General features: G+C 42.0%; 1 protein-coding gene and 2 long non-coding RNA genes across 6 annotated transcripts; 2 read left to right on the forward strand and 1 right to left on the reverse strand.

Moving 5' to 3' along the window:
* Positions 1-32: 32 nt before the first annotated feature.
* LOC148650790 (uncharacterized) lies at positions 33-9,937 on the reverse strand. The gene is made up of 5 exons (XR_015925546.1): positions 9,826-9,937; positions 9,631-9,715; positions 7,998-8,064; positions 3,489-3,514; positions 33-3,189 (listed from the first exon to the last, which is right to left on the reverse strand). It is a non-coding gene; the product is annotated as an uncharacterized LOC148650790 (long non-coding RNA).
* On the forward strand, positions 3,678-6,329 carry hoxa1a (homeobox A1a). Its single transcript, XM_088600320.1, has 2 exons — positions 3,678-4,521; positions 4,856-6,329. The coding sequence occupies exons 1-2, from the start codon at positions 3,915-3,917 to the stop codon at positions 5,212-5,214; spliced, it is 966 nt and encodes a 321-aa protein (XP_088456446.1). The 5' UTR covers positions 3,678-3,914; the 3' UTR covers positions 5,215-6,329.
* Positions 9,130-25,074, forward strand: LOC148650792 (uncharacterized). 4 transcript variants are annotated; one of them, XR_015925541.1, is made up of 5 exons: positions 9,130-9,717; positions 12,494-12,780; positions 20,740-23,426; positions 23,984-24,303; positions 24,617-25,074. It is a non-coding gene; the product is annotated as an uncharacterized LOC148650792 (long non-coding RNA). The 4 variants fall into 4 exon arrangements; XR_015925540.1 differs by having other exon boundaries at positions 9,131-9,717; positions 23,977-24,303; XR_015925542.1 differs by having other exon boundaries at positions 9,204-9,717; positions 23,322-23,426; positions 23,977-24,303.
* The last annotated feature ends 579 nt before the right edge of the window (positions 25,075-25,653 follow it).

Consider the following 25,653-nt stretch of genomic DNA (forward strand, 5'->3'; position numbering starts at 1 on the left):
AAAATTAAAATGTATTTTTATATTACCCGCCTCTCAAACAACACGAGATTGAACAAAATGGAAGGTCAGAATATTTTATTATTCCACAGCAAATCAAAAATGAACATAAAGAAAGGTACAATGTTAAACGTATTTTAGAAAAATAACAGTAAAGTATACATTTAAATGTATCAGCAATTAACTTTTTAAAATTAAATTTATGAGTCAAATTTTCAAATTCGTTTTCAAAAATATAATTTGTATAATCTGTACAGGATAATATTTGGGTGTAATTCCTAAAACTACTTATTATTACCATCACCAATAATAATAATAATAATAATAATAATAATAATAATAATAATAATAATAATAATAATAATAATAATAATAATAATAATAATAATAATAATAATAAAATGTTTTCCATTGTGTCTCTCTCTTGAAACCCAAAAATATTCTTCGTTCCCGAACCTAAAATAAGATAAAAAGTATTTACTAAAACAAACAGCAATTTCAAAGTTTTACAGGCATGTTCTTTTTCTTTCAAAACAACAAAAACTTTAAAAGCGTAGTTAGTGCAAAAGACCGTTTCACCGAGTTTCAATCTCGCAGGACGTGGTGGACTGGGATTCTGCCGGGTGAGCTCAGGCAGTAGCTGAACACGAACAACTAGAAAGAGCTTCCAGCGGGGAAATGTCTAAATGAATTAAATATAGTTTCATATAGGAATCTTTCGGGATGCTGCATTCGGTGCATAGTCGGAAATAGAAAACTCTTGGACAGGCATAGGTAATTTTGCACTTTAAAATAAAACATTGAATAATCTTAATATTGTTTAAGTTAAAACGCACTGTATCGTAGCCTTCTGTAGTTTACAGCCTTCGTCCTTTTAAAAGACAGGCACAGAGTTATTGTTACGGCTTACACTTGGTATCTGTGGAAATCAAACTTCATATTGCTGGAGTTTGTGCAAAAAGCGGCTTTATGCAGACTAGAGCCCGGCTTCTCAGAAAGCGCCCTGGCTTAGTTTGTATTACTCTGCAAAACGTGATGGAATTGCGTAAGAAGTGGCTGGAAGGCCTGGATGAAATTCTTCCCAAACTCATAAATCAAACTCTCTTTTATGAATGAGAATGTCATCAAAGAGATCAATTGCAGGAGCACATGCACAAATAAAAACCTCTTACGTATTTGGAGGGACTGGGGATTCCCAGCCAAAAGCATTAACTTTGTAGGCGTTCGGCAGTAATTCATTTTTATTGCCATTTAAACCAGCAGAGCGGCCTGAGAACGGCCGCCGATGCACCGAGATGCTCTCTGCTCAACTCAGAGCGGGTGTTACAATCTCTTTAAGTGCACTTTTAAAATATATATATATATTCTTCGATTTGTTTAGTTAAAAGTTTATGTTCACATTTAACAATGGACTTCAAATCGACATAAACGTAGTTTGTCTTATGCACCAAAATATATGTATATTTAAGATTATTTTTATATAGTTTTTCCTAAAAGGGTGTCTATAGTGAGCCTTTCTATTTAGTCAATAAAATTATTCTTCTTTATTATCCACATTCTATGCCTCATCCAGAGATTGTAATTTGTTATTACGATGATATTTTCCTCTAATTTGGAATCGATCGAACATTATTAAATCTATTAAACTGTAAACCACATAGGCAATAACGTGACATTTTGCCAATTATATGTTGCCATAAAGCAAATTTTCTCTGGACACAAACATCTAGAAACCTTTAAAGAATGAAGACTTTTTCGGGACTATCTCCCACGCTGGCGAATCGACGGTTTTGAAAGGAATTGTATCAGAGTGCCCCTGAAACAATACCTCCTTTCTTTCGCAACTCCGGCTGTCAACAATTCGCATTTTAAAGACGTGGGCGATGTGGAAACTTCACAGAGCTGGACAGGCCTGTTAATGTATTTCTAGGGTTTTTTTATTGTGATGGTAAGTTTACATGCCTTTCCATTTTGTGCGTTCTATCTTATAAGGTATACTATTTTTTTGTATGTGAAAAAAAAACACAAAACAGTGCAGATTGTGCACACGTACTAAACGACATACGTTCATCTGGCAATATTTGAAAGCTTAAATGTGTAGTTACTGCAGACAGAGCTGGGCGTTGTGAAAGAGCCACCTTTCCTGAATCCCTGGATTCAAGCGAGAGCGCCATCTTATTGCACAGCGCTGACCACGGAGTCTCGCCTTGTGTAAGGTCGCAGTGGAAACAGGGCCGGTGGACAAAACACCACGTAATCGGAAAAGCCTAAATATACATATTGGGTATATGATAACAGCAATAGAATAAATGTGCATTGTAGGATAACTAAATTAACGCCGGGTAATTTCGTTATCGATTAATCGATGGATACGTTTAATCATGCTGACGCACAAACAAGTTTAGGGGTGAATGGCTAAAATATTCCATTCTGGAACCACTACTCTATTATAGGAAACCTTCTGTGGGGTGGCATGTTTCGATATTACTCTTCTTCAGCTGTTGCTCGTGCCATTTAGACATTTGTATGCCAGTTTAGATGGTTTTGTCTGACCGACATAGCCCCTTTACAACTTTTTATCGAATTAAGAGAAATTACGTCCTAAAAAGCATTACGTACTGTATTTAGAGGAACGGTTTCGGAAGCTGTGCTAAAAAAAACGAATGAGGAGAGTCACATCAGCTATATTGTGAGGGAAACCGCACACCAGGCGGGATAAAGTCTTATTTGTAGAGTTGAATGGTTGGTCTCTAAAAGTTGGCTCGTCTCTACGGACCCAGCGGACATGAGCAGATGAAACGCGTCACAGCTCCCCTCTCAGGCTCCGCCCATTTCAGGGGTTTCCCAGGCCGGTCCTGAAGGGGCGCGATCCTGAAGGTTTTCTAGGTCTCCTGAGATCAGAGGCACCTCCAGACTTGAGAAAATCTGCTCAACTCTTCCATCGAAGCCAATAAGTAGCTAAATTAGACCATTGACGGCTGTGCTGCGATGAAAGCCAGCAGGACTGCGAGCCTCCGGGGCGAGGCTTGGGAAACCAAGACCTATATCGTAGAATGAAAGACGTGTCGGTTTAGACTGTAGTCCAGCCTGTGTTCGCCTCCAGCCGCCGGAGAAGGTGATGCGCGGAGCTCAGAGCGCTCTGATAGCATCGCTGATTTTGGTTACAGAAGGCTCTCATCTCCATGCCGACAGCTGTGAACACACACAGACACCTGATAGGATGCGACCTGTCTGCCGGCTCTCGAATGCTGACGAGCAGCAACTTCAGTCCAAGCATCGACCCCCAGCTAAATGTTGAATCGAGCTCACCTTGTCTTTTCACACTACAACACTCAGAAGGCAAACGTGAAATACATGCTAAATTCCAAATCCCACTTTATAAATGTGCCCCAAAGACATATTTAATCTTAGACTTGTTGTTGACTACAATATAGGTAATACGTTCAGTTAAACAGAAAACATTTCACAACCAGAGATGGCGCTTTTCTTACCTTGTGCTTAAGTGATGCTGAAACAGCTGTGCTTTCGGGATGGAAAAGCGAGAAAAGAAGAAACGTTATCCATCAGGAAAATGGGCTGTTTATTGTCTCGAGAAGTGTCCTGAACGATTTCCGCTGCACTCTGTCTCGCCCATTGTTTGAACTAGCAATACATTACGGGCTGGTGTGCGTCACCTTGATAGAGGAGCGTGGAGAATTTAAATGTCTGTAAACCGGTGATCTATCACCGCCAGCAGAAGGCTATCTCAGCACCGCTGTGCAGCCACTGGCGGACACGAGTCACGTGACCCCCGCTCCTCATTCATATCGGTCTGTGCTGGCCCGATGGACGAACTGGGCAAGTTGGCACGGTCACCCGGGCTGGAGCACGGTCATCGCTTCAGACCTGACCAGTCGTGACAGGTAGACAATGCTACAATGAGCTCCTTCTTAGATTACCCTGTGATCAGCGGAGAAACCGCGTCCTGCTCCTCCAGGGCTTTTCACCCAGACCATGGGATTACAACTTTCCCGTCCTGCTCTGTCACAACTAATACCTGCGGCGCTGACGATCGCTTTGGCGTGGGCAGGGGCTCGCCAGGGGGCATTCCTCACCACCCTCACCAGCCGGCCGCCTACCAGCCTCACAGCAGCCTGAGCCTCACCTACCCCAGTCACCCCAGCTGTGGCGCGGGGTATGCCACACAGGGCTTCTGTGCGAGTTACAATCATTACTCACTGAACCAAGACGTGGAGTCTAGCGCGGGGTACCCTCAGTGCGCCCCAGCAGTTTACTCGGGGAACATTTCGGCTTCCATGGTGCAGCACAACCAGGGCTACACCGGAGCGTCGGTGGGGGTACTTCCGTACACGCACGGCGCTTACGGCCACGAGCAGGCGAACCTGCCCCTTCCCGGCTACACGAACCCCCTGTCTCCTCTCCACGCCTCTCACCACGACCCCTGCTGCTCTCCTCTGGCCGAGACATCGCCCCAAGCACAGACCTTTGACTGGATGAAAGTCAAAAGAAATCCGCCCAAGACCGGTGAGTGTCACGCTGTTGCGCACCTTTCTGACCGTTGATGTGTCTTTCTGCGACGCTTAAGGAAAACTGAATTCAACAGTTTATTTCTGTATCGTTTAGTTGTGTTGTACTGCTGTCATGCAAAAAGCACATGTGACGAGATTCTGTAACCCTTGTGCGTTTCCTCAAGGAGCACCTATTCTATACGATTGCTACCCAGCCTGTGGAAGTCGACCTCAAAGTGTTTTCCACCTGTTCGCCCGGTTTTGTCATTAAGCGCACATCCTCTCTGATGTTCTCTCACACGAATGACGATGGTCAGGCTGACATCCTCTGCACTTTTTTTGGTTTCCAGGGAAAGTTGGAGAATACGGTTTCGCCGGCCAGCCCAACACGGTGAGAACGAACTTCACAACCAAGCAGCTGACGGAGCTGGAGAAGGAGTTTCATTTCAACAAGTACCTCACGCGAGCCAGGCGGGTGGAGATCGCAGCAGCTCTGCAGCTCAACGAGACTCAGGTGAAAATCTGGTTCCAGAACCGGAGGATGAAGCAAAAGAAACGCGAGAAAGAAGGTCTGTTGCCGAGTTCTCCGTCGGCAGCAGCAGAAAGCGAAGAAAGAGAAGACGCGTCGGAAAGATCTCTTTCCGCCCCTTCGACACCTTCTCCAGCCTCATCCTCAGCGTCCACCGCGGAGACGTGTCCCTCCAGCTGAAGCTCCTGAGCAGCGCGCTGACAGACCAGCCTGTCATGCGGCTGCACCTCTGAGCTCCAGTCATAGTCATCGGAGGAATGTGGCAGATTGCATTGTCCGCATTTTATCATGTTTTTTTTAGTGATATAGAGCAAGTAAGTGCTGGGATTTAGATGATCGGAATTTCAATGACAACAATATGTATTAAAACACAAGACAGATGACACAGTACATACTGCAGTCAGCAAGCTGTTTTCTACCACATGTGTAACTTCCCCATAATTTCAGGTGATGATGACAAATCTAGAGAAATGCACTAAATGCAGAGAGTTTGCAGTCGGGTGATCTTGCCTAAACTCTTCAGCTTATGATTTGCAATTATGTAATTACTTTGATGCAGTTATAATATGTGTATTTAATCCATTTTTTAGAATCTCTTTTTACATAACGACGGTAAGATGTTAAGGGTATAGAAAGACACAACTTAGGAGCGATCTTACATTTTTTTTATTTTATACAGGAAAAAACGATAATGAAAAACAGATACCTCATAAAGAAGACAAGCTCACTTTATTGTAAATTGTGTTTATTTGTGTGAAATAAAACGAAATTGCACTGAAACGTTTAACTATTGAAATGTTCAAAGTGGGTTCATCCCGAGCCTGTGAAGTCGCACACTTTAAATACCTCGGAATACCAAGTTGTATTTGACACCTGTGTTCGTGACGACGTCTGCATGATGCACAGCGCTTTGATGTACCTCCCTTAACACTGAGTTTTATCAGTTGTAAAAGTATATTTCTGTACAAGCGAAGAAACTATAACAACACATGTAATGTATTTGAATCGAGTAAAGTTTACGGGTCTATGTATGATATGTATTAAAACTATCCTGCTTCTAAACAAACCAGAAATGACTTTTTTTTCCCACAACAGGGTTAGGAGTTAATCTGGGATCTGCACTTAGTTCGTTTTAATATAAAGGTAGTATAGTGTACCTGCACATACCTGCGCATTTTTATTGCTAAACAGTTTTCTCCTCATTAGCCTCTCATTAGCCTCAAAATGACGAATATTTTTCAGCTTCCCTTTGGAGTTTGTATGGCAGAGAGAAAGAATTCCAGTCGAATTCCAGTCTCCGGGCCCTTTCATCTGACGTCGCAGAAGCAATTGACATGAAAGTCAACACCGCAGTCTCCAGAACGAGCCCTTTCATGGAGTTTGCCTGCAGTGCTACACCGAAGGGGCCATAATGTTTAACTTTAAAGGCCGGAGAAAACAAAACCGAGAAAAATACTTATTTTCTTTTTGACCGGATCCTAAGAAGCCTTTTTTTTTGCACGCTACAGCATGGCAGCATGTGTAGTCTGTTTGCACTAGATTTTTACAGACCGTGCGCGAATACTATAGAGGAGTATTTTCTTAATTATAATCTTAGTCATTCTACAATTCCATTAAACTATTGGAACTATTGGAAACTAAAGGATGGTTTTGGATAAAATAAAAAAGACTAAGGCAAAAGAAATGTGTGATATTTAAATATGGACAGCGGCGTTGTAAATGATTCGGGACTGATCATTAATAATATCTTCTATTTTTTCGATTTAAGAACACGTGTATGCAGAAATATCAAGCCAGATACACAGTGCTAAAAGCATGAATTTCATATCTACTTACATGTTTGTGTGACACCAGTTTGAAATCTGCATGTAACATTTACAGGAGATCCCATTGCGTAATGTTTAAATTGTGGTTTATTTAATTGGTTATGTTTTTAACGAATTGTTTATCAATCAATTGTGTCGATTTAATATTTGAGATGTATAAATATTTCATCAGACATTTCATACTAAAGGCACGAGTCATATTACAACATTGATATTGTCGCGAATCCTTAATAAATTGAAATCTGTGATGTTCTGGAAATGTAAAATGTGTAACTGACAAAGTGAGAGAGGGATTTATGTATTTTAAAATAATGACGAAACAATCTTTGTGTGTCTCAAGCTATATTTAATCTTCAGAGTTTTTCAGTATTGCCCAGAAGTGGAACTAGTACTTTTCTAAACCGATTGACAAACGTGTAAGTTTAGTATTAATTAACGTGAAGTCGTTTCATTCTGCTCAATTAATGGACTGAGATTGGTTAAATATTTTAAAACAACGCGGTATAAAATATTGTGTTCAAACTGGAATATGATATTGCAGTAACATTAACCCCACAAATCAGTTTTTGTTTCTAACGAAGTTTTTCGCAGACTTCTTGGTAGTCTTCTGAGTGTGCAAACATCTTCTGTTGAAGCCTCCGCCTGTGCGTGGACTCCCATTGGGGAAGTCAGGCTGATACAGATCAATATTTACTCAGAGAGCATGAATCCACAGACAACAGGAAGCTCGCTGGGCCGCTGTTTGCCGTGAGGTCACTTGGGGGTCAGTCCAACATTAGTGATGGTAGAGGCTAATCGGACATTATGGGTTGTGATTTCTCCTTCAAATGGAATAACCGAAATGGTATCTTAACATTTCCACATTTGAAGGTTTGAGAGATCAGCATCACCGGGGCGTGTTGGTGGCTGTCTTACCTTAGTCCGACGAGCATTACTGACTGCTGTTACAGTAAAGATAACTAATGCATTAACGCAAACCGCCCTCACAAACGCGCTCAGTGAATTTCAAAACGCAGACAATGTCATGTTTTTTCCCCCTATGCAGGTCAAAGTTCGGAGACACACTGCATAAATGAATATCTAAAAAGAAATGATTGTGGTTTTCTCGATACAGATCATTCAAATCGACAACCTCACCAAAATGGGGGCTTCAGTCACCTTCAAAAAGGTATCCATCATCGGACTCGTGATTGAAGGAATCAATCTGGAATGAAAGAGGGTGGGCTTAACGAAGGGTTCATATTACAGAGGCTACGTACCCTACATTCAATTAATTTAAAACCTTTAACTTCCCGTGGTATTCTGGTGGCCTTCAGTACACAAACTGTTCAAGCCTATTAGAGGTATGACTCTCTGTGGAATTATGCACTAGTAGGCTGACGCGTGCACAGGTGTGCAGTGCAGCGCGCGGCGCCAGGCCCTGGTGCGCGCGACGGGCTCGCCCTGCGGCTTTCCTCCGCCGCGCGCGGACGGCTCGGGCTCAGTGCCGAGCAGCTGGGCTCGGCGGTCCAGGTGACCGTATTCAGCCTGATAGGTTCTGAAATCATAAAGAAAGCCGAATACCGACTCTTTACAGCTCTTAAGCTTCCGTGACGTCAAAGGGGCAATAAAGCCTGCTGCTAGGACGGGAATTTCTGACGTCTCGTAAAAGCCACAAATTGAGCAGCTGCGGGTATTCAGATCATCCTGGTCTGTGCCACGGCGCCGTCTGAGGGCACAGGGGCACAACTCCAGTGTCCTGCTCAGCCAGGCGGCCCAGCCAGCTCCGCAAGCGTCTCGTCCCTGTTTCTGAGGAAAACTGCAGGGCGATCTCGCTCCCTTCCTGCCCCGAGCCCAGTGAAAAACGGGTTTATCGGTCAGGAGATACTTCCTCGGTACCCAAGGGCTTGTGGGGGGAGGGATGAAGTCGAGCAGCTTTGACCTTCCTTGGAGAAATATGGTTGATCCCCTTTTTGAGATTCATTTCTGACCGATCAGCCCAGAATTAGTCCAGAGGGAAAATAATGTAGGACAAGTAAATAAAATGTTGTAAGTGGGACCAGACGCGATAGCACCTATGTGTTCTTGAATTTTTGTTTCTGGTGAATATTGTGATATTGAGACAGTATGGATACTGTCTGGCGCATTGGAGCCCACAGTTGGATATCAGGCGTGAGCTGTCTCACTCCAACCCTTCACAGTACATTTGTGGAAACATTGTGCGCCGACAGCAATACTGACTTGAGTTTACGGGCACAGACTACTGAAACAGGACGAGGCCGAAACCGTGTCGAAAATCTTAATGAAATATCTTGATTTTATCATCTTTTCTAATAATTAGCTAGACGAAGGCCAGCGATTCGAGGCCTGTTCAGAAAGCAGTGAAAAGGTATAATGTAGCAGATATCCAGTGTTGAGTGTTAACGGCGATGAAATCCACGGGATTATCTTTTAAATTGACAATGCGGCTCAACAGACATGTACTGTATATGATGGATCTTGATACTTAAGGAAAAATAGTGCTTATTCCGCTCTTCTCTGTGCATTCTAGTAATAGCACATTCGTGTACTACTACTTATAATAATAATAATAATAATAATAATAATAATAATAATAATAATAATTACCACTATCATCATCAAAAGGAAAATGGATGCCGCCATTTTCATGAAGAATCACCTGGCCTGAAGTTTCTCTGACGTACTTCGTGGTAAATTACCTTAGAATGAGTAGCTCTGCTGAGGAAAGCTCGAACTGGCGTGAAGAGTAAAGATTGGCATTCACCTTTACCTTGAATGTGTCTGCGGGTGCTGTCACTAAGCAGCCATTTCGGAAGGTCTGTGGCTTCAGGAGATAAGACCTGGGTGCAGGAAACCTGTGAGTATTTTGTAAATACTTTCATATAACGTACAATCGGTGAAGAAGCTAGCTGTAAAAAGCTCGGTGTATCAGGGCGGCCTGTTGAACACGAGGAGAGAAACGCACCTTATTGAAAGATTGTGGCGACATCAGTGCTGTAACTCGATTGTAAAATGTTCAGCGATTCCTGTTTTTCGTTCATGACGCGCGGATAAGAAAATGTGTATTCATGACGAGGGTAGCCTAGGTGATCGAACACCCTTTGGAAGCTTGATCTCAAACAGGATTTTAAAAACTTCTCGTAACTCATAGATTTAGTTTTTGCTCCGCGTCAGTTGCGGCGGAATAAAAACCTAGACATTCACCATCTATTCATTTTGTGGACTGGCTTAATTACGGCCCAGCGTTAGCGTTCAGTTTTCCATTTGTCTTCAAGCGACGCACTTTATACAAAATGATATACATATATATATGAAGCTTTTCACATAGAATAATCGTAATTTAAAATCATACTTGCTAAATTATATTAATTAACTTTTAAGGATAATGTAAAAGAGAAAAAAATGCCGAACTTCGTGTTCCCGACTGAACGTACCAATTACCAACTGAATACCAATTTTCTTTATGGGTGTCCCATACAGACAACAGATACCGATTATTGACAAGTGCCTGCTGCTATGCCAAGCAGGATGGTGTGATTGGTAGTAAAAACTGAGGTTTACAAAACAAAGAATAGGTGGATATTTTCCCGTAGTTTTAATGCTGAAAAAGTCGGAACAAAGAGCTAAATTGTATGTCTTGTTTCTATGTTAATTGCAGTTTTCTAATACAGTGTGAGTGAGAGACCGTGAATTTGCTGGATAGCATGTATTTTGGTTTATTGTTTTTATACGAACATATATAATCTTTTGAAATGACTCCCTTGCATAAGGAACTTTCCAATAAAATATATTTCTCCTAACGTGTTTTCAGTTTACACTAGTTATACATGTAAAGTCTGAATTCACATCTCAGAACTGCTAAGTTTTCATCTGCTTTTCTAACAGATCTATTTCTGTGTGGTGCTCTGTCGCTCCGTGGTTCACGAAGTCCAGCGAACGGATTCGTGAACAGCTGTGGCGGCACGAGATAGGCAGAACGTTTCAGTTGATTTAATATTTGGTTTTATTTCCTGCTTTTAAAATTAAGTGTCTCCTTGGAATAGAAAAACAAAGACAAATAAATTATTTACCAACGAACGAGAACAAGAAATTGAATAAGAATGATCTACATAATAACTTCATGCAGGACACCATTTGTCTATATTTGTATAAAAGAAAAAAGAAACCAGTCATACTTTCTGGTTGTTGAATTTCATAATTTTACCCAAATGTTTTCTCATGAAGCCATTTTTATGAATCAGTATTCTTTCTAAATGGTACTTTATGTACTTTGTTTTATTATTCGATTAGCGTTCAGGCGCCGGGGCTTTCAAGACAGTCTTGTAAAGAGACCTGTCGTGTCGCTATACGATTGATATAATTATTGTTCGGAAACATCATCGAGTTTGTCAATTTACTCCCCTATATTTGAGTTTCTATTTTTATATTTTATATAATTGTTTTAGTTTCGCTGATAAATTGTTTTTGAACTTCAGTACTCCTCTTTTCCAAACACACTGCTTCTCACATATTGCACACATTTTCTCAATCTGAAATTATTTTTATGATACATTATTCATAAGAGAATCGGTTTTTTGTAAACTTTTTTTTCATGTCAGACTTTTAGATTGGTAGGGACATTCTGTTTAAATGGATACTGCCCGAATGGATGTTGTTTGCTTCTGTAAAGAGCAAAAAATTGCAATATCGAGAGTATTTAGCATGTTGTTCATAAGTGTCAGGCAATTACTGATCTGGCATAATGAAGCATAAAAACAAAACGGGTAGAACATCAATCGTACTATCGTTTTTTTTTTTTTAATTCAAGCGATTATTACAGAAGACTTTGTCCACCTGACTATTGCGCCCGGTAAGTCAGCTGTTTAATTGTATTACTATTTGCAACTGCAAGAACAGTGAACACGACGATGAAACGTCATAACACCTGCGCATTCGATGAGAATCAGATGGTATAAAAATCAGGTGAAACGCATTTCTGCGTATCCACAGTTTGACCACGGAAAACACAGGCTGCATGGGCGTCATGGCCAAAATCTATCAATGTTTTTTATTGTAGAACGCATCACCACAATTAAGTGTAGTTTTCCCCCCTGATTTGGTACATTTTGGTACAATTCACGGTTAGGTTAGGTTAGTCTGTCGAAATAAAAAGGCTGTTATACCCGAGAGCTCTGGTAGTCGGGTAAGCGACAGGTAGGAGTTTGGTCGCTCTGTAAGGGTTACGCGCCCAAGCGATGCATGTTCCGGCTAATTCTAAATTCTCTATAAATCTCATAGGTAGTGGAATAGAAAAAATAATTATAGCAATTAGATATAATAGGGGGCTACAACCTTCAGATGTACTTTTTTTCCTGCGCGCTTAGGTAGATTGTCACTCAGACGTTTAAAACACTAATCCCTTCCTTAATCGTAAAATGGTTTCAGAATGGATCGATAAATTAATCCATAGATGCATGTATTTCCTTGTTTTAGTTTTGCTTGGCAAGACTAATCGGGAATTGAAGATGGTTTGTAATACGGGGATGACAAAGCATTTGAAATATCGAGTTTAAAGTCGTGTGAGAGCTGGTTGTTTACTCTCTTGGCTTTAGTTTGCTTGTGTCACTGAACACCCGACTCTCCTTCCTCAACAGAGGGTCACAGCTCGGTCACTGCAGCCCCGATGGACGTCCGGCGGCTGCAGGGGGAAGGGCACGTGGCCGGGCAGCCCCGCGGGATCGCCTCTGCAGGTCGCCGGGGATCGTGACGTCACAACCCCGCCTCCCCGACTCGCGCTTCCACACCTCTCCCTGCAGGGGGCGCCAGGGCAGGCGGGCGATTTCTTCGGTGCGTCGAAAAGGCTTTCTCATTCCAAACGGGTCGCCACGGCCACGGGGCTGGGCAGGGCTGGTGTCTCCATCCCCATCCGAAAGAGCTGCTGGTAGGCGACTGCTGGTTTAACCCTTGTGACCTTTGTGACACGTTTTGAATCTGATGCGCTGGAATTTCTAAAAAAAAAAACAACGAAGGTGTGAAGTTGTTTTGATCTGCTTTTAAATGGAGGTGTTTAGGAAGTGCAGCGCGGGAAAGAAAATGTATTTTGCTTGACCTGGTTGTCAAAAAATAAGCAAACGAATAACGCCATATAAGCTTTTTTTTAAGTTTCTTAACTGGTGTCAGTATTTGTTGGAGCTCGCGGTGCTCTCTTTCCAAACTCGGAAACGCGGTCGGTAGGTGTCTCTTTCATCGCGTGTTTCCATATTGACTAATAAAAACGAATTAGCGAGAACATTACGCTCGGCCTCTTCTTTCTGTGTCTGAGCACACGGTGGGGACGTTCTTGACTTGCAGCAGGCTGTTTTGGTGTGGGTGGTGTCACGACAGAACGTTTCCAGCAAGATGACCCAGCACTGACCTCGGGCCCAGCTGGTCAGCTGGTCTGGGATATTCAGGTCTGTTTCCAATCCCGGTGTCTCCTGCTCTATCCTGCCTGGCGTCACATAAGAGCACCTGCTGAGTTTCAGGACTTTCCACCGAAAAATGGTCACATTTAAAACATGTCTGGAAAAACGTCAACTACAGCCGCTCCATTTTAATTTAAGGAAACATTTCTAATGAAAGCTTAAAGAAAGGAGATGTAGTGGTGCAAAAGTCAAGGGTCTAAGCAGCAGAGCCAGTTCAGATGCTGTGCTTGCAGAGGAATTTCTGCACAGTTTGAGTCTGGAGCATTTGAAGACAGATTCCTTTCCTTCTTTGACAAGCCCTACTGTGTACATTGTAGCTCAGAAATTGTTTTCATTTTGACCCATAAACAATTTGATCTTTCATATATATTAGAACCCCAAATGCTTTTACAGAGCGGCAGTGCAGACAGATTCACAGTATAACAGAAGTGGTGGGGTTACAGAAGCCAAGGGGACTGTCTATTGGCTCCAGTCCAGCACTTTCACCTGCCTGTGTGGAGTTTTCATGCAGAAGCCCACCCTGTGCTCAGGAAGAGCTCCGCCAGTAACTCTGGTTTCCCCCCTAAAAGACATGAGCGTCTGATTGGCTGTTGAATGTCCCCCCACCCCCCCATTAAGAAGGGAGGTAGGAATCCCAGTTTATTATTTTGTCCTGACAAGAGTCTCCGATTTCTCCCAGCCCTGTATTTAGGTATGGGCTAAATAGAATGTTTCCCATATATTGATTTTTTTCTAAAATAATAAAAAAATGTCAAATTAATAAATTCTCTCTGCAGCCAGTGAAATAAACATTTATTTTTTCCCAGAATGCAAGCTAAGACCTATGGAGCATCTTTGCTCTGTTTAAGGAACAGAGTCACCTCCTCCTCTGGAGTTTGGTCCTGATGGTGCTTGTCAGTTTTACTTACTGATGAGTTACTTCAGGTTTGACTGAACAATATGAAATAGTCTTTAAAAGTGCTTAAACCTTCTTTTGGTAAGCCCTGTGTTGTTCTCTGGAGGTGCAATAACTGAGACAAGAGGGACTGCGATTCCCAGCTGCTGTTCTGATCAGTTAGAAGTTTTCAGAAAACAAGACTGTTTGCAAACGAGAGGAGGACACTGAGCTCGTTGGGTTTTAGACGATATGCGATCCTCAGATCTCATCGGCTTTTCTAACTACCCAGCTGCAGCAACACGGCGCAGTTGCTTGTTCCAGACTCCCGAAGCTCTTTGCATGGAAAAGCCCGCTGTCCTCAGTTTCAAATGCCCTGCCCCTTTGACGCCTGTCGTATCCTCTGGTTCATGTTTCATGATCCCGAAGTTCCCTGGGTTGTGCATGTGATTCCATGTTCCTCCACACTGTCTTCCATTTTGCTGCTTCTCCACAGTGCCATGGAGACGGGAATGAGGTCAACATAAACACCTCAATCACTGTCATGCGTAGCTTCTTCAGACCCAGAGTTTATAGCTTTTTATCTGCTGCAGGTTCTTATAGAAATGGTGCAGATGAATCTGAATTTAATTCTGCATCTGTCTAGGAATCTGACAGGTCACCTGGTGCTGATTTAGATGCCCTTGCAGGCTGTTACCTCTGAGGCTGGACCAGCTGCTGTAACAGCACCATGCCCATTACTGCACAGTGTGTCTCAGTCAGCAATACAACATGAAAAGCATGGCCTGCATTTGGGGCATTGTTAATTACAATTTAAAGAAACAAGCACAAGTTGTAACATGTCTTCTTGGCATCAGTGTGTCTTTAGAGACTTTTCTATTACATTATGTTCAATTGTACTCCAGCAGACTGCAGTCCTGGTTGTAGGAGTCCAGTGTGAACACAAGGCAGTGTTACATAGCACTTTGGGACTTTCTTACAATGCTACAGAGCCCATATTCCTTTACACTGACTCAGGTTTGTACTGTATGTTTTCTTTTATAGTGTTATATGTATGTATAAGTTAGGAGTGAGTAATGACCAAGTCAACATTGTGCTTTTTATAAAAATAATATAGTTAAATCAATACAATTCTTTCATTCGTATAGTTAATGGCAACCTCCATTATTTAACAGCCCAATAATATTCAAGCTGAGTAACTCATTTTTTTTGGAAAGTTGGTGAAATCCAGTTGCTTCTCAAACCAGCCCAGCCACAGGCAGAGGCAGGAAAGATGAGGATGGTGCACACATGTCCTGTAGCCAGTGAATCATCAGGCCATGTGTTTCACCTCTCACTGTGAGCCAAGGACAGACACCGGACCAAGATTCTCAAAGCCTCACTCAGCCACAGAGGAGCTGATACTCAGCTAATGACAAGACCAGGCTCTGAACCGGCCAGGCGCCAGCACCCACACAGCCCCACTCATACTTCACTTGGGGGAGGGGGGATTTTAAATGTATCCTTTTCACACACAGGAATGTCGTTCCAAGATTAAATCCAAGTCCACAGCTGCAATTAAGAAGTAACATATTTCTAGTGATTAATGCTGATGATTAATAAAGATAAAGGTAGAGTCATCCAGCTGTTTGCCATTTAAATCACCTTTTTTATAATTTAATTCCCAACATAATGTAGCACCTTAACCTAAAACACAGATCTGAGCACTATAACTACGGTACTTTGTGAAACAGTGCAGATCCATATTTGCTTAAGAGCCTCTGAGGATGCTTTGGGAATGGCTTATGGACATCAGTTTTCAAATCTTCATGCAGATTCTCAGAAGTGTTCGAGTCAGGACTTTGAGCCATTCAAGGATATTCACGTCTTTATTCATTGTAGCTTTGACTTTGTATTTTGAGTCATTTTCCTGGGTTTAGGTCTTTCACAGAATAGCAGGTTATCTTCTAAGATTTGCCTGTATTTTGGACCATCTATTTTTCCCTCAACCTTGTCAATTCGCTACTGATGAGCAGCAGCACATTACCATACCGCTGCCACACATGCCTGACAGTAGGGATGCAGGTATGGTGCTGACGGTTAATGCACTGCACTGACTGTGCACCAGATATAACACTTTCTGTTTAGATCAAAAAGTTCAGATTGTCTCCCACCTGACACCAAAAACGTTTGCCATATGTTAGCAAAATATCATTTAAATGCTTTCTGGCAAACTCCGTGCAGGATTTGAGATGGATTTGTCTTTTTGCCACAGAGTTACACTCTGTAACTCCCTCACAGGCGCTGTTGGCCTCATGGCTGTGTCTGCTCAGTTTGGAGAGACAGCTTGATGTAGGCAGTGTCTGGGAAGTATGATTCACCTTCTTCTTCTTGATTGAGTTGACTGTGTTCACTTATATTAAGAGACTTCAATATTTTCCGTACCGTTCTGTACCTGATCTGTGCCTTTCACTTTATCACCTTATCCGTGACCGGCCTTGAAAGCTCCTTAAACTTAATGGTTGAGTCTTTGCTTGACATTCACTACCTGACCAAGGAACCTCACAGACAGATGTATTTATTTTGTTTGTATAACAGCACACAGACAGAGCCCAATCAACTAATTGTGTGGCTCTGTAAGATAATTTTGTGCACCTGATTTAATTTAGGTTTGCCACAGCAAAGGGTTGGAATACTAACGCAGCTGTTAGCTCTCCTTTCATATTAATTATATGTAAAAATGTCTTCCTTGTTTTGATTTGTATGTGTGGAGTAGGTTGTGTATAACAAAATGTTAAAACCATCCAAGTGTCTGAATCTGATATTATTATTTAAATGTATAAGTATAGAATACTTGATTGTGCTTCAAGATGTGTTCTAATGGTGATTAATTAAAATATTGGTTTAAATTACATCTGCTGTACATCTGTACAGTAATTATACTGTTACTTGTTTGTTGGGAAAGCAGACAAGCATCACTCTCCTTCGTGTTTTCGTGATTATTAAGAATTTTAATTTCTCACTCTATAACTAATTAGATTCTTTGTCCATGTACAAAGTGTGTGTTTATCTGGTCACATTTCAGGCCAATTGATTTTCTGTGCGAAGCCTGACCAATGTGCACTGTGATTCCTGCGTGTCTTTACCACTTCAGTTCAATCTCTGATGTACTGCATAACCCTCACTTCAAAAAGGAGTGACAGAAAGAGCTCAAGTGAAAGCTGTTAATTTGTCCCGCCTCACAACAGAGCGATGTCTCTCCTCTGCGGTCAAGGCGTTTACCACTTCAGAGCGATTGAAGGAACGTTTGATCAGCCAGAATATGAGCGAGGTGCCTTCCAGCGCCAGAGCAACACAAACATCTGGTGTCACAGATTCATATCTCTACCACAGCTCCCCTTTGTTCTCCTGAACAACAGCCTTTGGCCTGAAACGTATCAAGTTTTATAACACCTGTCTATTGAAAAAAGCACAGATCTGATTTAAACTGGAATATGGATTTCAGAAGTAACAGCATTGGTATTAGCTGGGATACAGACCCCAGAAACAGTACCTCTGGTATAAAGTGGGTATGAATATGTGCTTCTCTAAAGAAAGTGACGGTTAACCCTGCCTCATTTTCTCAGAACAAGTTCCTTAGCCTCTGTAATGCAAATAGTGCTCTTTATGAGCTATATTTAACCCAATGATATCCAGTCAAAAAAGGAAAACCATTATTTGCAAAGTGTTTAAGCTTTCATCTGAGTTATGTAACAAGGTATAATTCCCTAACTGAAAGGGAAAATTCCAGTAGTGGTCTTATCCTTTGTAAGATCCAGCAGGTCTGTAGGATGCTTGCATTCTTATAGTTGTTCCTTAAACCCTGGGTGGAATAATGCAACTTTCATAGCTACATATGTAGTTGCAGGTTGCCTGATGCTATTAATCAGCTGTGCTGTTCGGTGCTCTGGTTGCACAGTGACTTGCTGTTCTCTCTCATGGCTGCTCGGTGCTGCTTCAGCAGTTGAGAAATGTGCGAGCTGTTCGTCTCAGACTCAGGGCCCCTTTGGTAGCTCACCTATCCTTAAACCCACAGAGGGGAGAATAAGTCCAAATCTGTTTTTGTGCAACTTACAAGATGAAAGAAAACAAAACAACATGAATTCATGTTGCTACCATGCTCCAGTCCTGAGCAGGGTGTCCCATATTCCTATGGTATTCTTTTCTCAGGCAGTACAGTTCAATTGTTCTTTTGTGCACTGATGATTATGGGATGGTGCTGAAATAATCTTCACTCAGGGTGGCACCTTGACAATACCCTTTATTTAGCACTAAGTTTATGAGAACAGAAGAACATCTACAAACAAGAGGAGGCCATTTGGCCCAACCAGCAGTCATTGTTTCCAGGATCTCATCCAGACGTTTCTGGAAGGAAGCCAGAGTATCGTTTTCAATCACATGGCTGGGCAGCTTGTTACACGCTCCCACCACCCTTTGGGTATAGAGGTGAATCCTGTTCTCTGTTTTAATTGCACTTCTGTGTGGGTTCCACTTGTGTCCTCAAGTTAGTGATTTACTGCTTAATATGAATTTAAAATTAAAACACCATTACCTCTTGACAAAGAATATCCATCTGTTTTGGAATTGCTAGAAATACAATGCTATTTTGGGAATGGATAAGAATCAATTGCTTATCTGCTCCCTAGTGAAGATGTCTCTTTTGAAGCAGTTTTGATATATTATTTGTCTCACATGTACCCCTTAACTCTTTTCTATTTCTTAAATACAGCTCATAACAGGCTATTAGCAATCGTGTTAAAGCTTAAGTTAACCTGATTGGAAGTATGACCATTTCATAGTTGTCAAAATTTCTCTCCATTTGTACTGTATTTGCTGTAAAAGCCTAAATATGAATGGGGTGACCGAACAATGTTGACTGCAGCTTTTCTAACATAATTCCGAGTTATTTGCTTTTGTTGGAATGCGTTCTGAGTCTGTACTGTATATTAAATGTATTACTTGGTAGGATTTGTATTACTGAAGCCCCACAAAGCTCATGGAAGGCTGGTCACACCAGATCCCCAAGGGTTTTATTTCTGGCAGACGTTCCTCTGATGGTAACTCTACAGTACAGAGTCACAACTGGCTCTTGTGCTTCTTGGTAACAGTGTTTGAGGCTTCCAGTCCGGGATGTCATCAGCAATCTTACAGAAACTAGGAAATTTTGATAACTGCAGCCACTGACATGAAAACCTTCATGGTCAAGCAGATCTAATGGAGTGTTTCAGGTTTGGCTTCTGGAGATCTCCAATACTCATCACCCCTAAAGATGGAAAGACTGGGAGCTCCTGTCTGGGTGGGATTGAATAACATGTCCGGGTTCTGGGAAGCTTTATTTGAGGAGGAAGCACGCTGTGTGTGTGAAGCTGCCAAGGCCTCAGTTCCGCCAGAGACTTTATTGTTTTCGTGCTCAGAAACCAGCAGTCGATCGCTGCTTCCGACCTGAATACATCTGTGTCCTCTCTGCTCCTGCTGCAGTCATTGTGGGTGAAGGAAATCGTCAACACCATTGGATACGTCCTTAGGAGGTTTTTAAGTAGATTTTGCAAAATGATCAAAATAGTCACTTATACGATATAAGGCATTTGGAAATGCACAGATAAGTCTTTATAAGCAGTACAAGTGGTAGGAAATGAAGATAAAAGAAGGCAATTAAATTGAATTTATACCCAAGGAGGAGAAGTAAATTCAAGCAGGACTGATCTAATGTTCCAGAGAAGCAAGCAAACATATGGACTCATCCTCAAGGGACTGGAAGAACACACACCAGCTAACTCCTGGGGGGTTATCCACACTGTGTTTATTTACATTGGTATCAGGGAGATCTCCCTGCTTTCATTTACTCTGCTGACAGGGTAGTTGCTGGAGGGACAAAGACACACGAGCTCATCTACAGTACGTACAATCCACACCTTGTACTGCGTTCTGTGGCTCTTATGCTACTTGAATAATCATCCTTTTTTTTTCATTAGTAAGCTTACTTACTATCTTATTTACTCTTGTTTGTAATGTTTGTCAGAACATCACTTGTCATTCAGGTGCAAAGGCTTTCCTGGCAGAGCAGTGCTGCTGCAATTTGTACAGAGAGTCTGCTGTGATGAGAGAAATCTAATTCCTTTAACTACTCCAACTTCTGAGTACATCAGTCAAACATAGTTGGGTTTCAGGCGATGGTATGTCTCTCTAAAGTATGTGCTTACAGCAACTAATAAAGGCTTAACAAGCGCTGTCAGTGGCCATATGTGATTCAGCTGCTCGTTTTGCTGAAGGCAGATAATTTATGCTGCACCCAATGGCTCTGCACCAGTCCTGCAGACAGCAAGCATGCCGACGAAGAGCAGAGCCAGATCCAAGCACACTCGTTTTACAGATTTACGATCCGGTGAATGCAATTCACTCAGCCCTGTGAGGAAACGAAATGGCACTATTTATTTATTTCAGTCCTATCAGTCACAGTCCTAGAAGAGTTATGTGGTGGCCCTGTCATGGGGGATGTCCTGCACATTAATGCATGGATTTCTGATCCTGTCTCCTTTGCTTCCAGACGACCGGCTGACCCAGATCAGTGTCGCCCTGTGAGGTCCAGTCGTTTCCTTTTCTTCCTGAGCCTCATTTTCATCAAATCTGTTGGAGATGTTTTATCAACAGGACAGGAAGTGGCATCAGGAACAATGGAGCATGTGTACTGTAGCCTGCCTGGACTGCTAAACACTGCAGGCATGTATACGAAGCTGCCTGTGGCATCAGGTAGGCAGAAAGGATAGATATGGCACCTGAAAGGTGTGTCAGAGGGAGGAGATGCTCTTCCTGGCCACCGTTCCTCTCCATATTGTGGATTACAACAGTTACACAGTTGTTCTGCTGGAAACCCCATCCCTGACAGCAACTGGGACCACTGCTCTAGTATAGCAATAAGATCTTTAAAATCCATGTGAAAGCACTGACTCTGTTCTCAGTACTGGCGTTTTCTTCCATGTAGAAATATTCTTTTCTGGTTTGGGTCATTGATGGAGCCACTTCTGGAAAACACACTACAGCATAGGGAACGGATGACAAAGTCACTCAGATCTGAGGAAACATGGGAGGGTGAGAGAAAGGGAAGGATTTGTTCAAGTTATAATGGCAACAGAACTATCTCACTTCGCTATGTGTCTCAACCTGTCTCATTAGATGTCTGTGGCGAAAACAAAGAATTATAGAATTTCTTGACAAGCTGGCGAACGATTGCTCTTTCTGAAATGAGGGCTGTGTAAGATGTCTGTGACTTGTCTTAAAGACGACACAACTTTCACACACCTGAGTTACCTCTGTGTACAGATTGACAGCTAATGTGTAAGATGCCCCAAGGTGATTTCTGTTAATAAGCAAATTATACTGCCTGACATTGAGCCCTATGATAAAAGAAAGCTTTTTGTCTGCAGGTGAAGGTATGTCAGCACCCTGTGACTAATCCCATTACATGTCATCGTTAGAACTCTATAGGAGTTCGGCAAAAGTTACTTGCTACCCTTGACAAGACAGCAGTGTTCTGATCTGTCATTTTATCAGGTCTAGGAATGGTTAGATTATGTATGTGTCAGTGAAGAGGGAAATGCAATATTTCAGTATTATGGCTAATTTGTCTGTAAAATGACAACTTTGACTTGATGGTTTGGTTTTAGAGTTGTAAAAGTTAAATTTAATTCTTTATCACTAAAAGTGGTTACCTCATTAAGCTTATACTTTGGATTAGATGTGTTTCTGGTAAATATAGAGTATGCTCAGTGTTCAAGACATATTGATGTGTGAAGAGGGTTGTGGTGTCTGAGTTCCACAGGTCCACCCTGTTTGCAATGGGATTGGAGTCTGAGGATTGTCCTGCTCAGGTAAAGCTCAATATTTGAACTTTAACCTTTTTTGGTTAGAATTTCAAATAAATAAAGTTATTTAAAGGCTTTCATTTGCATGTTTTATACATTTTACTAGAAGAAAATATGCAGTTGCTACATAACCTCTTCAACACAGATGCTGCTGTGTTCAAGTGTGTGAGAGGAGAAATGGACAAAATTTGATCTGCATTCTGCTATAGGCGAATGTAACCAGCTGCTTGGTTAAATTCAGCCTACTCCAACTGGGATTCATTAATTATTTTCTTCTTGCTCTTTAGGAACCTGCTGGTAGGATATGTAGGTAGGATATTTCTGCTATGAATACCAACAATCACAAGCTTTGCAATAGCACTGTTTCTTAGGGAACCTTGAGGTACATTTCTGACAGCTCCTCTAGGAGCTGGAGAGCAGCAGAGTCCTTCTGTTCCTCATGCTGTTCTAGTACCAGGCTGGGAGATTAACAGTCCCACAGGGTCTCTGTGAAAAGGAGCTTCTTTCCCACCTACCCTGTACTGTACGTCTCCAGGCCAGCACCTCACCTCAGGGGTCACCCCTATGTGCTCCAGCTTCTTCTGGGATTGCACTGCAACATCTGAATATTTTCGCAAGTGACAAACAAAACATTCTCTTATGCGGTGGGAATCTAAAGACGTTCCTGTTGTAATCTCAGGAATCTTAGGATCTAAGATCCTGTCATGGCATTCTGAGCTCTGAAGCATGTGTGCAAAGACAGAGCAGAGGTTCAGGTACGTCTCTGTTTTTCAGTACAATAACTCAGCTGTCCTTGATAACTCGGATCCAGTGAGGAAGAGCCTCTAACAAGCAGCCTTCACCTCTCTTTTCCCCAGGCTTCTGCCAGAGTTATTATTGCTCTTGGCCTTTCAAGCACCGCTCATCCTGTCCCCTCACAGGCTCGTTCTGGGAGACCTGGGAAACCAGTCTGGTCGGCTGGACGTGTTTGTCCACCCATTGAGACAGCAGAGCTGGGAGGAAACCTGCACATTGATTAAGTCGCTGTCAGTCCAGTGATGAAACAGCTTTGAAATGAGTCGATTAGATCATATAGCCTGAAATGAAGTGTATCTGAAATGTCAGTCAGCGTAACACCAAAGTCATTACGAAAATATTTTTTCTGTGGCCATGTATTTGAAGTGCCTTAAGTCTTTTTTCATAAGAAGAACATAATGTTCAGATTGTTAACTGAAGAAGATGCCAATATGCCTAAAAGTCTTATTTCTCTGGACCTGACTGATTACAGTTTCAGGTGAAAGTCATGGTGAACAGACAGTGAGGCAGTGTCTCCCGACAGTCTGCAGAACACCACCCTTTCTTCCTGGCTTACAGAAAACATGCCAACAGACAGGTAAGTGCAGAAAGATCGTCCCTTCGGTAAAGACCAAGACCCCTCTGAAAGCGGTCTCTCCTAATGTTCACGACCAGTGGCAGGAAGGGAAGTTAAAGAGAAATCTATTTCCGTGGGGAATATTTAATGGTCAGAATTGGGTGTAGACTCTTCCAGACGTTGCTGCTTGAGCAGGACAGAGGAAACACATATGTCCAATAAACTGCAACAGAGCAGAGTAATAATAGTTTGTAAATCCTAAGTTACATTTTACAAAAGCAACTTCCCAAGTCTGGTTTTCTGTTATTTCTTGGTAGTGTTTAAAAGTGTTGTTCTTCAGTAACTATAACTACCACTTATTATTATATTACTGTAGCAGTAGTAATAATATTAGCAATAATAATAATGCAGATGACGAATTTCAATTGCGCTACCAAGAACATGCAATTGAAAGTAGCTACTCAGCTGATTTTGCTCATTTGGTACAGGAGTAGCTTAATGAGACCAAAGGATCCCCAACTCAAAGACCCATATTAATCAATCATCTTGTGTTGTTTCTTTCATTTCCTAGATCTCAGAATCACATGGTTCTACTTATGGAGTCTATAGGAACAGCCCTGCTGAGCCTCCTGGTATTGAAAAGGCTGAGATTTTTTAAATGCCTCATCTGGAAACACCTGGTTCTGAGCTTACCTGGCTGTCAGACACCTCAGCACAGGATCAGATGTGATTAAACAGCAGTACAGAAAGCAGCTGTGAACTGGTCCTCTTCACCAGACACACCTGCTGCATAAAGTGACGTACTGAACCTGCACAGTCCTGAGCTGAATGCCAGGCAGCGATGTGAAACAGATCACACTGTGGAGAATGCAGCTTCAGGTTGTCCAACTGCACTTAGGTACTATGTTTTCTTATGAATTTCAAAATACTTCAAGTTCAGTCTTTTCTGAATCATGGAGACTTAAACTTTTGTCTTCATTTGACTCTGTTTCTAAAATAAATGCATTTAAATATTTGTAAAAATACAAAAATGCTATTTTGCACATAGAAGCCTTTCATGGCACTTTAAGGCCTTGCCTTTATGAAAGACAAGCTTTGAAATGTTAATTGAACCAGGACCCTCTTTCTTCTGACTGAGGAGAGGACGATGTTTTTCTCCGTGGCTAAATCATTATTTAAAGAACTGGACTTCATTTCTCTCGCCTTTACAGCTTCATCAGCACCTGCCATTATTCCTCAGTAGGGGAGAGAAGCCTTGGGCTGTCATTGAGCACAGCAGGTCCCTGATGAGAAACCCTGAAGAGCTCCAATCTGTAGGGCCAGACTGCAGCTGGGCCATCTGGAAAAGTGGAAAACCAGGTCATGTGACGCGGTCATGTGACAGGCTTGGTGTGAGGCCACCTACAATGTGGCTCCTGTGCGCCGTTCTGGGGCTCTGCGAACATTCTGCAGCACAGGGCTGCAGGAGATCCTGAAGGAAGAGTGAACAGGGTGCAAGCTGAGAGGACAAAGTAGGAGAAAAACGTGTGAGGAATCTTCACAACACCAGACACAAATGCATTCTTAAATTTTTACTACTGTATGTCTAATCAGTTGTGCTAAGCATTGTCCTGATGTAACTACAATATAATGTACTACAATTAAGAGTTTTAATACATTTTCAAGTAAATATTTGATGCATTTATTTTCCTTGTAGAATACATCTACGAGTGACAATGTGTAGAAATCGCTGTGAGCTCCGAGATGTGGAGTGATAAGCTTATACATTTTTTAAATGACCTTCTTCTGCTACAAACATGGATAAAATTTTATTACTGTATCTTCACTGTCACCGGGTTTTAGTTTGTTTCTTAAAAGTCTTGAACACTTTCTAATCATCCCTTAGTGGATGATCCAAAATGACAGTCCAATGGAAAAGACAGCCCACAACCTGTGATGTGCAGCGAGATCAGCATATTGTTTTGATTTATGTGTTGATTTTGCTGACACTTTTATTCAGTATTATAAGAATCTCAACATGTACGTCTGGTAAATAAACTCTCTCACCCTCAGCAACACACATTTCTGCACCTTAAACAAGCAGGGGCAGCTCCTCTGGAGAAGCCTAAGAGACGCATCTTGCTCAAGGGTACAGGATCAGTGTCTCTGCTGGGATCTGAACCCACACCCTGACCCATCTAGTTCCCAGCACAGACATCCTCCGCCTCTTACTTGCTGGTGCAGGGGCTTCTGGTGAAGACAGGGCAGA

This window comes from Lepisosteus platostomus, chromosome 12 (genome assembly GCF_059453375.1).
Source record: "Lepisosteus platostomus isolate fLepPlt1 chromosome 12, fLepPlt1.hap1, whole genome shotgun sequence".
NCBI classification, from domain to species: domain Eukaryota; kingdom Metazoa; phylum Chordata; class Actinopteri; order Semionotiformes; family Lepisosteidae; genus Lepisosteus; species Lepisosteus platostomus.

Excerpts from the sequence above, each read along its gene's own strand:
- hoxa1a (XM_088600320.1), top strand. The coding sequence starts at position 3,915 with ATGAGCTCCTTCTTAGATTACCCTGTGATCAGCGGAGAAACCGCGTCC. Across the intron at positions 4,522-4,855 it reads AAGAAATCCGCCCAAGACCG|GGAAAGTTGGAGAATACGGT; the intron begins GTGAGTGTCACG and ends TTTGGTTTCCAG.